The sequence below is a fragment of the Equus przewalskii genome, chromosome 26 (assembly GCF_037783145.1).
Source record: "Equus przewalskii isolate Varuska chromosome 26, EquPr2, whole genome shotgun sequence".
Classification (NCBI taxonomy): domain Eukaryota; kingdom Metazoa; phylum Chordata; class Mammalia; order Perissodactyla; family Equidae; genus Equus; species Equus przewalskii.
In genome coordinates, this window is record NC_091856.1 from 3,838,595 (window position 1) to 3,851,256 (window position 12,662).

The 12,662-nt window shown below is 45.6% G+C and overlaps 1 protein-coding gene and 1 long non-coding RNA gene across 5 annotated transcripts in view; one reads left to right on the forward strand and one right to left on the reverse strand.

Annotated features, from left to right (window-relative positions):
• LOC139079654 (uncharacterized) overlaps nucleotides 1-12,662 on the forward strand; it is a 66,391-nt gene that overhangs the window by 1,306 nt on the left and 52,423 nt on the right. Inside the window, exons 2-3 of one of the 2 annotated variants that reach the window (XR_011533432.1) lie at nucleotides 10,755-10,850; nucleotides 11,361-11,418. This is a non-coding gene — a long non-coding RNA (uncharacterized lncRNA). The remainder of the gene's footprint in view (nucleotides 1-10,754; nucleotides 10,851-11,360; nucleotides 11,419-12,662) is intronic. The other variant, XR_011533433.1, reaches the window with a different exon arrangement.
• Nucleotides 11,680-12,662, reverse strand: part of LOC103561417 (stimulated by retinoic acid gene 6 protein-like) — a 56,542-nt gene continuing 55,559 nt past the window's right edge. For all 3 annotated transcript variants that reach the window (XM_070595829.1, XM_070595828.1, XM_070595830.1), the window contains one exon: nucleotides 11,680-12,045. In XM_070595829.1, coding sequence (XP_070451930.1) covers nucleotides 11,823-12,045 — 223 coding nt within the window. In that variant the 3' untranslated portion in view covers nucleotides 11,680-11,822. The remainder of the gene's footprint in view (nucleotides 12,046-12,662) is intronic.

Genomic DNA, 12,662 nt, shown 5'->3' on the forward strand with positions numbered 1-12,662 from the left:
CAGGAACTGATTTCCACTGAATCCCCCGATTTCGGAGTGTGGCTTCCTCCACTGGCAGCCCCCCTGTGACGATGCCTCCAGGTGGCTCTGGACTTAACTGGGCCTCGGAGAGGCTTCTGGGTGTGCTCTCTGACAGGACGTGCTCTGGAGAACTAAAGGGACCCTTGAGAGGATGGCGTGTTCTGAGACAGAATCCGTGAGAAAGAGGAAGGAGACAGGGTCACTGAGGAAGCATGACGCATAGTGTCTTTGTGGCGGTCTGACTATGTGCACCAGCAGACACTGGTCCACAGACACCACCCAGGACGCTTTTGCCCAGCAGTGCTTCTGAACGAGGAGGAGGAGAGCGGGAAAGGTGCAGAGCCAAGGAAGGCTTACTGGGAGTCCGTTGTCTGGGGAGCGCAAAGGTCTGCGCTTGACACAGTGATGCACCCTCATCTTGTCCCCTTGGCTGTGGTAACGCGTCATTCCACCCCATTCCCACGGGTGCGAATTGGGGCCCAAGGATAGACTCTGGTTTCTTGTCCAAAAATGGAGTGGTGAGAGAGCTAAGCGATGGAATTCACCACAGAGCCATTCTGGGAGAGCTTCCCTGTTCCCCTGCCTCCCTTCCACACTGCCAAACCCAGTGACATCCTCCGTTAGTAGAAGTGGCTTCCTTGGGCTCCTGGGCTTACATGGAAGAGAGATCAGGCTGGTGAGAAAACACAAGAACCTGCTTTACCAATTGCTAGCTTTTCTTTTTAACTCCATGGCGGCCTGAAGCATGTGTGTGGCACCTCATGCACAGCTCAGTGGAGTAAATTCCGAGGTGTAAATGGGTTAAGCACCTCCCCATTACAGAGCTGTTTATAGTCCCCTTTCAGTTCAAACCCCTCTCATCAGCCTAACACACTAACCTAAACAGGGATATATTTTTTTTTAAAGAAAATCAGAAGGAGCAAGGCTGCAAATATGATCTTTGCTCCAATTCAGAGATTTGTCATTGGGATTTTATTCCTAAACTGGTCTTTTCACTGAGGGCTCTTGGTATCACACCCACTGATAGCCCTGGAAAAATTGCTGGATGGCTCCAGGTGCTCCCCAAATATTAGACCTTGGATATCGCCTCCTTGATGTCCAGCATTGGGTAAACATTAAGATTACAAAAATCCTAAGAATATTAACTCTCCCCTAATCACAATATAAGTGCAAATCAAATCACTCAGGATGGATGTGAAGGATGTCACCAGGTGGCCTTAATCTCCTCAAAACAACAACACTCCCTCCAAAGGGAGATAAAAGGGCAGAGATGGCTCACCCAGTTTCACTAGAGTATACAAAAATGTGTGTGGGTTTTTCAGCCTTTAATCTTCCACATCTTCTCTGACCACGTTCTTAGGGTTTTCTTCCTCCTGCTTCTGCCATGTTTTTGACAGTGGTTCTTTTTCCTGGAGCATGAATGGTAGGACCTTCCCTGGCCCATTTCCCACACTCCCTGTATTTTTTTCCAGTACACCTGTTCCTAAGAGGATCATATTTATACAAATAGTTTCCTTTCTCTTTAGCTACAGAATCTATTATCTTCCAGCCCCCCATGCTCTTTTCCAGCAGAGCTCTTGGTTTCTGCTATCTTCATTTCCCAAAGTGACTTACTCTTTTCTCATAGGGATATCGTTATCCACTCCACCTCTCAATCTTAATGACCAACTTCTGACACAACTTGCTTACCAGCTTTGGACCAAGAAACCAAGACATCAGTGTACGGCTGGAGACGTGGTTATTTTTTCCATTATAACATCGCCCTCAATCCTTCCTCCCTTTACAGCAGTCGCCTCAGGGACCCACATACGTTTACTAAGTGCTGCCTACTTGCCAGGTGCCATGCTAGGTAAATATAAGGGCCCTTGCCCTTGAGGAGTTCACATAGAATCAGTCTGCATTTCTCTAATCATTTACTATAAAGAGTTGGAAAAGAAAGGGGAAAATTACAGCTTTACAGAGTATCTACAGGGATCAGTGTAGAGTGTGCCTCTTCCCAGGCATCACTGAAACGCAACTGCTGTCCTGTGCTGCTTCGGGCAGCCACATTCTCAGTCCCCCTGCCGTTGCCCTGCCAAAATTGCTTTTGCCCATATGCTTCGAGTGAACTGGCCACACTCCTGGCTTCCTATGACAGGGATGACAGTACCTTATATTTGGATATCACGTGACAGTGTAGAAAGTCCTTTTACTTAGGTGATCTCTATTTAGTTTTGAGAAATGTTTCATCTTACTGGGGTCTTCTCACTAAAACAACAGCGTGTAGGTTGGCTTGGCATTCTCACCGCCACAGCCCGGATTAGCTTCCGGTCAGGGAACCACACCCCTTGTCTGTAGGTTGTCATACTTGGGAGGCTGTGTGTTATTGTGATGCTGAAAGCTATGCCGCTGGGATTTCTGATGCCAGCAGGTTCACTCACTGTGGGCAGGTTTCAGCAGAGCTTCCAGACTAAGACAGACTAGGAAGAAGGACTGGGTCAGCCGCCTCCAAAAAACTTGGCCATGAAAACCCTGTGAATGGCAGCAGAGCATTGTCTGATGTAGCGGAAGGTGAGAGGATGGTGCACAAATCCAGGCAGGGTTCCGCTCTGCTGTCCACAGGGTTGCTAGGAGTCAGAATCCTCTGGAGGGCACTAAACAGAATCAGGTTTATGGGTCTCCTGGGGGAAAGCCCCGGGGATTCACTACAGTCACCACCTCCCAGCTCTTAGGCTGTGGAGGGGCGTTTCCCGTTGGTCCAAAGGCCAAGCAGTGTACTTGCTGGTTAGCCCTGGGACTTCTCAGGGCTGTCCTGCTACCTGGCCTCAGAAAATCCAATTCTCTGGGGGTTTTTTCCCCTTGAAATCCAAATACATATTCCCTTCTAAACAAATATTTTTAGCATCCATCTCACACTGATTCCTTGGGCGGATTCTTACGTGAAAACAGGTTTCCCTGCCTGTTTCTACCCAGCACCCGGCTGGCTTCATACTCCCTAAGCCACAGTGGATCCCCAGAAGGCTCCGTGCCTTGGCATGTGCTTTTACCTCTGCTTGGAGGCCTTTGTTTTTTTCTTATTCACTGGAGTAACTCCCACTCATATTTCAAAATTTAGCTCAAGCATCACCTTTTTTTTCTTTTCAGGAAGATTAGCCCTGAGCTAACATCCGTGCCCGTCTTCCTCCATTTTATATGTGGCACACCTGCTGCAGCATGGCTTGACAAGTGGTGTGTAGGTCTGCGCCGGGGATCTGAACCGGCAAACCCTGAGCTGCCAAAATGGAGTGCGTGAACTTAACCCATTCGCTACCGGGCCGGCCCCAACACCTTTTTTTAAATCCTATACTTATGCCCCCTACACAAACACGTACTCACACTGCATTCTCACAGGCTGAGTGAGGTTCCGTTTGTTCATTCTACCAGCAGTTATTCAGTGCCTGATTTGTGCCTTTACACAGTAGCCCGCATTCAGCAAATATTTGTAGAATCAACAAACAAGTCAAGTTGAGATGGTGACAGTGTAATAGCTGCATCAAATGGGACTGAATCGGTGCTTCCAGGGCCCAGAGCAGAGAACAGGGGCGCCTCTCCATCTTGCTGAAAAGCTCTGCTTGCTCAGTGCGATCACACCCGCTGATCACTGGTGGTGTGATGTTCCTTAACCATCGCTCTGCTTCTGTGGGAAGTCGGCGCTGTAGCTTTTCATGAAGATTCATCCCAGGGCTTCTGAGGCTAAAGATCAGACCATAGTTTTGTCCTCATGTAGATTTGAACTTCGTGAGCTTCCAGTAAATGTTAAACAATAGCAGCACCTTCCTCACGCCTCAATCTCTTGAGCTGACTCCGGGAAGACGGTTTTCCTCAGTCTTTAGTAGCCCTTCTGCTCCTTGGAAACCCCAGAAGAGCTCTGTGCAGTTGGGGTGACTATGTCTTTCTGGGCTGACAGAAGCCGGTGCTGCTGTGCTGGATAAATGGGAGAATGGAGGAAGACAGGGAGGCACCAGGTAGACCCCTTCAGGGTCTGTAGACATAAAAGCGAAAAGGAGTCTGTAGGCTACGGCCAGACAGCGGAACTGACGGGGAACAGGCTCCACGAGCACTGCGGTGTGGAACTGGAGTCCTGAAGGACACCCAGGCCCTGGAGAACAGCTAGACCATTTCCGGCTTGAATTTCTCAAAGACCAGCAGAGGGTAAGGAGTCTCTTTTTGAGGGTTTTTGTTTCAAGTCTCGAGATGGATGTTGATGGGCGCAGTGAGCTTAGGGTCTATGCTGTGCATTCTGCATTTTTTACACCCTGGTTCTGCTGGTTTTCCATACCCTTGTGGCCGGTCACCTTCATTAGGTATGTGGCTTTCCCTGAGGCTCTCAGACAGTCTTTCAGGCAGGTGCCTTGTGGAGCCAATTGTCAACCACCTTGAAATTTTTTACCCTTATGTGCAGATGCTGCTTGTCCTCAATTTCTCCAGCCCAAACCCAGGAGGGAGGAGACATTTTCAAGCTTCCTACACATGCCCTTGGGGCAGCTGTCCTCCTGTGGGCCAGGCCACAGTGCCCCAGGACATAAAAAAATGCAGGGGACGTTGACTTTGGTAATGTTAGTCTCTCTTTTCTTATGATTGTGGTTGTGGAAACTGGCTAAATTCCAGAATTCTGTAGCTCTCCCCTGTGGTCACAGAAATCACTCCTAACTGCTGTGTGCTTACCTGTTCTCACCCCTGTTGACCCTGAATTAACAGTCAGGGTCCACCTCGGGGAAGCAGAGTAGATGTGATGAGATGAGCTGGTGACCGTGTAGTGTCTAGAAATGAGTTCTGAAGGTTTGGTCCGATCAGTCTCTGGCCAACTTTGAGGAAGAAAAAAGAGTATGGACACCACGGTCTCAAATAAACCTTTTATGTTGCCCAGTCACTCTGCAACGTTCCTTCAACAAAGGTTTATAGAACACATGCTCTGTGGGAGGCAGTGGGAACCATCTAGATTTTTCTCCCTCTTGATCTCAGTGAAATACTGGGATTCCTTTTTCTACCTGCCCAACCTACTCTCTGGTTGTTTTCCTCTGTCCCCCAACTCGGAGGTTTTCTTTGCCTTGTTCCTGCCTAGGGAAGCCCTCATAACCTCCAAGCAGTCACTTTCAGTTGCTTTGGAGCCTTTTAGAAACAGCTGCCATTCGCACATCAAGAATCAGATGAAAGCAAGTAAATGTACTTTACCTTTAGCATGCCGAATGAGGAGACTCCTGCCTATTAGGAGGGGTGCCCCGTGCTCGTCGCAGCTGTGAATCTTTATAGAGAGCTTGGGAAGAGGTTCCCTAGCTGCCTTCCCACTTCCTTATTTCTCCAGCAACTGCTGCTGTGGAGCAACCCCCCTCCTCCTACTCCCACAGCTTTGCCCTTATAATAATCGCTCTGCGTTGTGAGCATGTTCTCTGCAGAGGATGGGTGTGTCTTGCACACACACATTCCAAGCTGCCCACATATGTCGTTCTGCCTGACAAACACATCTAGACAGGCTTCTCTTACCCGAAGAAAGATTCAGGTTGTCAGCTTTTCATTTCCTCCAGATCATATAGTCACACGGCCCTATTCTACATTCTTGTCCCTCTGTTATTCATCACCACCTGCTCCTGCCCTCTGAGGTTTTTTTCCAAGTTTTCTCTAGATGCCGCAAATTCTCTGACAGTCACATCATTCTTGGGACAATGTCTTTTTATCCCTCCTTCATCCTTGTTAGGGAGGGAGAAAACCCCAATTCCACCCACCAGCCAAAGAAGTAGTCATTAGGTATCATTTGTGGGATCTTTGCATCTTGATTTCCTTTTAACTCACTCTTCTTCCTGGGAATTCTCCCAGCACAGGAGAGGCCAGGTTTTTCTCACCAGGCACTTGTTTTTACCCATCGCTAATCACTACCACCTGTTTCTCTAGAAATTAGAGCTGGTTTTGTTACTTTCTCATACATCCCAGGTGCACAATCTGGATATTTCAGCACACTTGCTTTTAATCAAGCTGTCTTTTGTATCCAGGTTTGATCCTCTCCATTAAGGGTTTTAGCCTCCCTCTCGAAGCCTAATTCTGTTGTGTCCTCACAGTTTATCTCAAAATCAAAGCCATGTTGATTCAAAATGACTTGGGGTCTTCTTCGGATTTTGATAGTTTCTTTTTAATGGTTCTTTTCTACATTTTTCTGCCCGTATGGGCATAAAGTGCTCTAGAAAATTGAACCATCTCAAGTAAAAGGATAAGCAATACTCTAAGATCCTGCGGTCAGGACTAGAAAGTGGTTTTTTGTTTGTTTGTGTTTCTTTGTTTTGCTGGTGGATGGCATCTTCAGTCTTCACTGAACTTCATTTAAGGATAAACTCCCAAAACCATTGCAGTGACACGACTAACAACTGAGATAGCTTAACAGTGATTCTTGTTATCCTTGCAGAGACTAATGGTTGTGGCAGGACTACAGTGTGTTTTGGGATGCCTGTGGTTACTTTGCTAATACACTATTAATGAGTCAGTTCCCTTGCAGAGTAACCCTCCTAATTGGCTGGCCTTTGTTCAGGACTCTTACTACATTATCTGAACAAGCCAGTAAGAACCAAATGCATACCGCTGATTTTCCTTCAATGAATCTTTCTTGAAAAAGTGAATTTTGTGTGGTTATTCCAGGTCTCCAAATAAGTGTTCTTCAACTTTTTTTTCCCATCTCATGCCTTCTTGCTGGTAAACGAAAATGTCTTAGGCTTGCTCCCTAAAACTTCTAATACAGGTTGTGGGAGGGGGGTGCCCCAACTGTTTGGAGAACTAGCACCTTCTGTATATCTCTAGGAACCACAAGGATACTGTCAAACTGTGCTATTTTGTAGTCTATGTTACCAAAAAAAAAAAGGTGATGGTTTATAATATTTGCTTTCCAAATATAAGTATATATTATAATTGATGTGCTTTTCTAGTTCACTATTTCTCTTCTCCTCTTGGAGTTCTGATACATACCTCCAGCTGCCCCAGGATCCGCCAGATGAGAATCATTGCACTGATCTTTGTGTTCCTATTGGACTGAAACAGTTTTTTTCTCTTTTTATTTTTATAGCATGAATATATCACAAGTTATTCAATAATTCTCCTATTGAGGTTATTTCCACCTTTTATCACTGTAAAAGAATGCTCCACTAAATATTTTCTTACATATGCCTGCAGGTCAAAGAGGATCAGCCTCTTGTATAGAGAAAGGTATATTAGTAGCTGTCCATCTCTGCTAGACCTTCCAACCACACAGACTCTAAGAGAAGCTTGAGAATTCTGTTCTTGCATCACTCCAGTCAAGGGGAAAGCTTACCTTATACCCCACAATGCTGTCCTTGTCCTTTAGAGGTAACCATCTTTAAATCAAAAGACGAAATGCAGTTCTCTAAGCAAAAATGTAAAATGATCCTAAGCCTGTGTTTTTCAAATTGCAGGTCCAGACCCACTAGGAAGTCCTGAAATCATTTGAGAGTGTCACTGTCAGGATTGTTCTAATGAAATAGGAGAGAGAGGATAGGAAATACCAGGGAGCATCACTTGTAGTAAAAGTAGAATTCTTTCCCAAAACATTGAGTTTAGTTATAGATCTATGAACAAATGTTTATAGCTCTGTGTACAGGGTCACATTGTAAACTCTATTTCTTACTATGGGTCACAGTCAAAAACTTTGAAAAACGTACCATGGAAGGTTTCTGAGGAAAACGCTGTGGCCTTGGAAATAGTAATTGATCGTGAGGAAGGTGGGCAGTGAAGCGTTGTGTGTCGGGTTTGCGTTCTCCCTCTTGGTGTGCCTGTTCCTCTCACTGCTAAGTTGTGGACTTGTTTTCCCACCTAACAGAGCTGGTGCTCTGGAGGCATGTGGGCAGCCTCTGGGGACTACAGGCCCAGGCTCTTCAAGAACTCCCGGGTCCACAGCCTCAGCAAAAGCTCTAGGGGTGTCCTCCCTACCCCGAGCCCCACCCCGACCCAGGCTGCATACCCTCATTAGGTCACATGGACTTTTAAAAGAATATGAAAAGAGCATTCTAAATGAGCATTCTGAATGCTTAGACTACATACTCCAGGCACACTCATTAATACATAGGGAACTGACACCCAAAGCGGCAAAGCAACGTGTTCCAGGTCACAGCAGATCCAGAACTAAAGCAAGTCACCAGGTTGCCAACCCTAGGATGTTTAATTATGTAACTAATGTGCAATGTAAAAAAGTTAGAAAATAAAGGTCAACAAAAAGATGGAAAAAATATATATGCATTCTTTCTTACAAAAATTAGGTCATAACATGAGCATTTTTGTGATGCTTTTTTCATTAATATGTTCATATATTTTGAATATCTTTCCATATTGATATATAGGCTTCTACCTAAATATTTTTCATATTGTTTGGTCTTCCGCTGTACCATAATTTAACCAATATTTGCAATCAGGGATAAAAAGGACTTTTTAATCACAGCTTATTATTAATTATCCACTGAGGTATGAATACCTTAAGTGATTTCCTGCATTTGATCAATAAACCTTTCCTCAATAAATCTCCTTCGCCACCGCTCTTTAAAAGACAATTACTTATTCAAAATAAATATTCCTTAGTTGTATACTTTAATTTTACAAATGAGGAGAGGGAATCTTTCTTATCAGTCAGTTTTTAAATTAAAAAATATGGATTGGGTTTCTTTGGCAACAACCAATGGCAGGGCAAGCACCCAGGCAGTGTAGGAATTTGCACCACTGTAGTGCATACAGGAGTTGTTTCTGGAAAGAAGATGTGGCTATCATCAGATATTATTGTGTATTAAGGCTTTATTATAAAAAATCAAAAAGACTTCTCCACAGTTAATTGGGAAATGTTTGTTAAGTGCCTGTTCTCTTCCAGACACAGTGCTAGGCAGTGGAGACAGGCATTGTGCAGGGTAAAAACGATCTCGTAGAGGAAACTGACATTGATCAGATAATCATCCTATTGAATATGTAATAACGAAGGTAAGTGTGCTAAGCAGAAGAACGTGATGGTGTGAGGGCTTTGAGTTGGACTGGGACGTCAGCAGTGACTTCCCCGAGGACCCAGTCCTTGAGCTGAGCTCTGACAGATGAATAGGCACTAATCCGGTGGGAAGGAATGTTCAGAGGTCCCCCAAATAGTGGGAGCAGGGCACACAAAGACTGAAAGAAGGCCAGAGTGGTTGGAATAGAGCAGAAAGGAGGGAGCCCAGGCCAACAGGGCGTGACAGGCTGCGGTAAACAGGCTGATGAGGAGGGCTTTATCCTGAAAGCTTAGAAAGCCTTTGAAAAGTTTTAAGCAGGGGAAAACATAACACCTGAACATCCCAGAGACATCTTTAATTCAACATGTGCAAAATCCAATCTCACTGTCTCTCTTTCTTATTTCCCAATTTCTGTAAATGGCATTACTATTCTTCTAGTTAGTCGACTTAAAACTGCCCTCTTGATAAGTCAGAGAAAGACTGAATGAAATACTGTATGATTTCACTTATGTGTGGAATCTAAAAACATCAAACTGATAGAAACAGAGTTAGTATGATGGTTCCCAGGGGCTTAGGGGTGGGGAAAGTGGGGAGATGTTGGTCAGAGGGTACGAACGTTCAGTTATAAGATGAATACATTCTGGGGATCTAAGGTATAGCATGGTGACCATAGTTAACAATACTGTACCATATACTTGAAAGTTGCTATGACAACAGGGCTTTAATGTTCTCACCATAACAACAACAAAATGGTAATTAGGTGAGGGATGTGCTAACTAACCTTATTGTGTAAGCATTTCATAATATATACGTGTATCAAATCTTCACATTGTACACCATAAACTTATACAATGTTAGATGTCAGTTATAAAGCTGGGAAATAAATACAGTCATGTGTCACTTAACAACTGGGATACGTTCTGAGAAATGCATCCTTAGGCAATTTTGTCATTGTGCGAACATCATAGAATGTACTTACGCAAACGCAGGCAGTATAGTCTACTACACACCTAGGCTATGTGGTACTAATCATATGGGACCACTGTCATATCTATGGTCCATCCTTAACTGAAACGTTGTTTTGCCATTTGTATTTCTATGGAAATTTTGAAATTAGATAGTGGCTACCAGATATCTGCTGAGATACTTTATTATGATTGGGTGAATCTATAGATCAGTTGGGGAAGAAGTGACATCGTAACAATACATAGCAAAACAGCAAACACCAACAAAGCAAAGGAAGAAATGAGAAACTGGGAATAAATATTTGCAATTCCTATTACAAAGGGGGCTCACATCCCCAATATATAAAGAGCTCCTAGAAATGGATAAGAAAAAAACCCAGAAAAATTGGCAAAAGACGTGAACCTACAGTTCACAGAAAAAGAAATATAAATAGCCTTAAATATATGAAAACATGTTCAGGCTCAGTCATAATATGACAAAATTGTGAAATTTAAAAGTTTGACAATACATTCTAAAGCTGGGGGAGAAGTAAGAGTGAGTCCCTCCTTTCCAGACTTTTCAGGCCCACCATGTCCAGTGCCCTCTTTACCTGCCTGATTGCACTGGGGGTCCCCAAGGGGCTCCAGAGGACTTGGGGCACTCAGAGGTGGAGGTGGAGAGGATGGCAAAGAACTCACTTCCTGAGCAGAGCCATTGGTCCAGGGCACATGCGTGCACAGCAAGGTGAGGCTCAGCTAGAGCAGGCGGGGCTCCAGCTCCCCACCTCACAGCTCATTCTCTTCCCCTCCCCAGGAATGCTGAGTCCTCAGGAACTTCTCACTATACACCATCCTCTGCTCTGCAGAGCACCTCCATGCACCGTCTGAAGACATGGGGATAATTTTCCAGGTGGGTAGGCCTCTTTCTATAGGAGCACCAGGGTGGATGAGAAATCTCTCATGGGGCTGGCATTGTTCCCTCTTTCAGATGGGACCTCCTGGGAGGCAGCGAACCTTGGGGACTGGGACTGGGCTGGGGGACAGGGTCTCTAAGCCTCCCTAGGACCTTAGGCCACCAGTTCTGCTTCAGGAATCAGTTTACTTAAATGTCAGAGACTAGGTTGAGCCAAATTGGAGATTTTCAGGTATTTACTTTATAGCAACAAACTCTATGTCCAACTGAAACCAAAACTGGTCAAACAGAGCTGCTCAGAAGAAATGAGAATGGAAGCCCCAAGTAACCAACATGAGGACTCCCCTCCCCAGGCCCACGGAGCCCTTTGAGCTCGGAGGAACGTGGTGGAAACCCTCATCCAAACAGTTTGGATCTTTTGGGTTCTCAAATAAAAGGAATTTGTACTCACGCCTGTCCCCTAATTCCCAAATTTCTCCTTTCTTCTTTCCTTTCCCCTCCCCTCAGGAAGTGCTCCCAAAAATGTCAAAAGTTGTGCAGCAGAGACAACTCACTGGACTGATGAGTGAGTGAGTGAATGGACACTGCCCAGAAATAGAACAAAAAACATTTTTGCTCCACAGAAATGCCTTTGATTTTGGAGTATTTCAACTGAACAGACCATTTTCTTAACTAAATAACTTTCCAACTAACAATACTAGTAATTCTGAGATGTGTTCTTTCTCAAAATTTTGAGGGCCATGCATTCGTAAATTACCTGCTGACTGTTTGGACAGAATTCCACTACCTCTCACTGCCCGCCGTGGTACCTCAGAGGTCTGTCACGTGTGAGGGGTTTAATAGCCTGACCTCCCTTCTGAATGAGTGTGTTTTTCCTACTCAGCTTTGTAGCCTCCATGGGAAGATAAGCTCTGAATGTAAGTGAAGAGTGTGAACTGTGGCCTCTGACCCCTGCCCTCCAGGCAGCTTCTACAAAGGTGAAGACCAGCCCTCGCCAGATGCTTGGCCATTAGGGGCTGGCCACTCACCCATGTCTGCTCCCTCATAGCCACTCTGCATGATGGTCCTGTTGATGCGGGCGATGAGCCACGCGCCCAGGATGCAGCTGATGAGCAGCCTGGAGAGGCAGGCGCCCAGGCCCAGCAGCACGTTGTAGAAGAACAGAAAGTAGTTGAAGTTGTGGAACGCTTTCCTGCAAACGGAAGCAGGCAGAGGGCAGCACCCTTTCAGTATGGGAAGGTGGCTAGGCAGGTGGGCTCAGGGCGTGCCCAGACCTGTGGTCAAATCCTACATCTCCTGTCTGCTAGCTGTGTGACCCCGTGCTGTAAGCAGGAGCTGACCGTTCCCACCTCACAGCACTGGTGAGAGGACCAGCTCAGAAGCAGTGTAGGGGGCACTGAGCGCAGTGCAGGACAGACGTTAGCAGAGACTGTAAAGTTGCATGGAATCCTTGGGTTTTGGGGTTTCCTGTACGATAAGAAATCTCATGTTGCTACAGCTCGTTTTGTGGCTATAGCAGAGGCTGTAACAGTGGAAAAGCACTGTTGTGACAGTGACATGCCCCTAGTGGGGACTGCTCCAGGTCCTCCAGATGAAACTTCCCAAATGACCACCTGATCCCATGGTTTCCTGTTGCCTATGGGATAAAGCCCAAGCTTTGCATACTGAATTTCTAGGCCCTCTCTGAGAGGGGCTTTCTGGCATTGTCACTTTGTGCTTCCTCCCTGACGCTCACCACCTGAGGCCATTGCACAGCCACCATATTGGATTCTCACTCTGCTCCCAACATGTCCTGCCTTTCATGGCTTC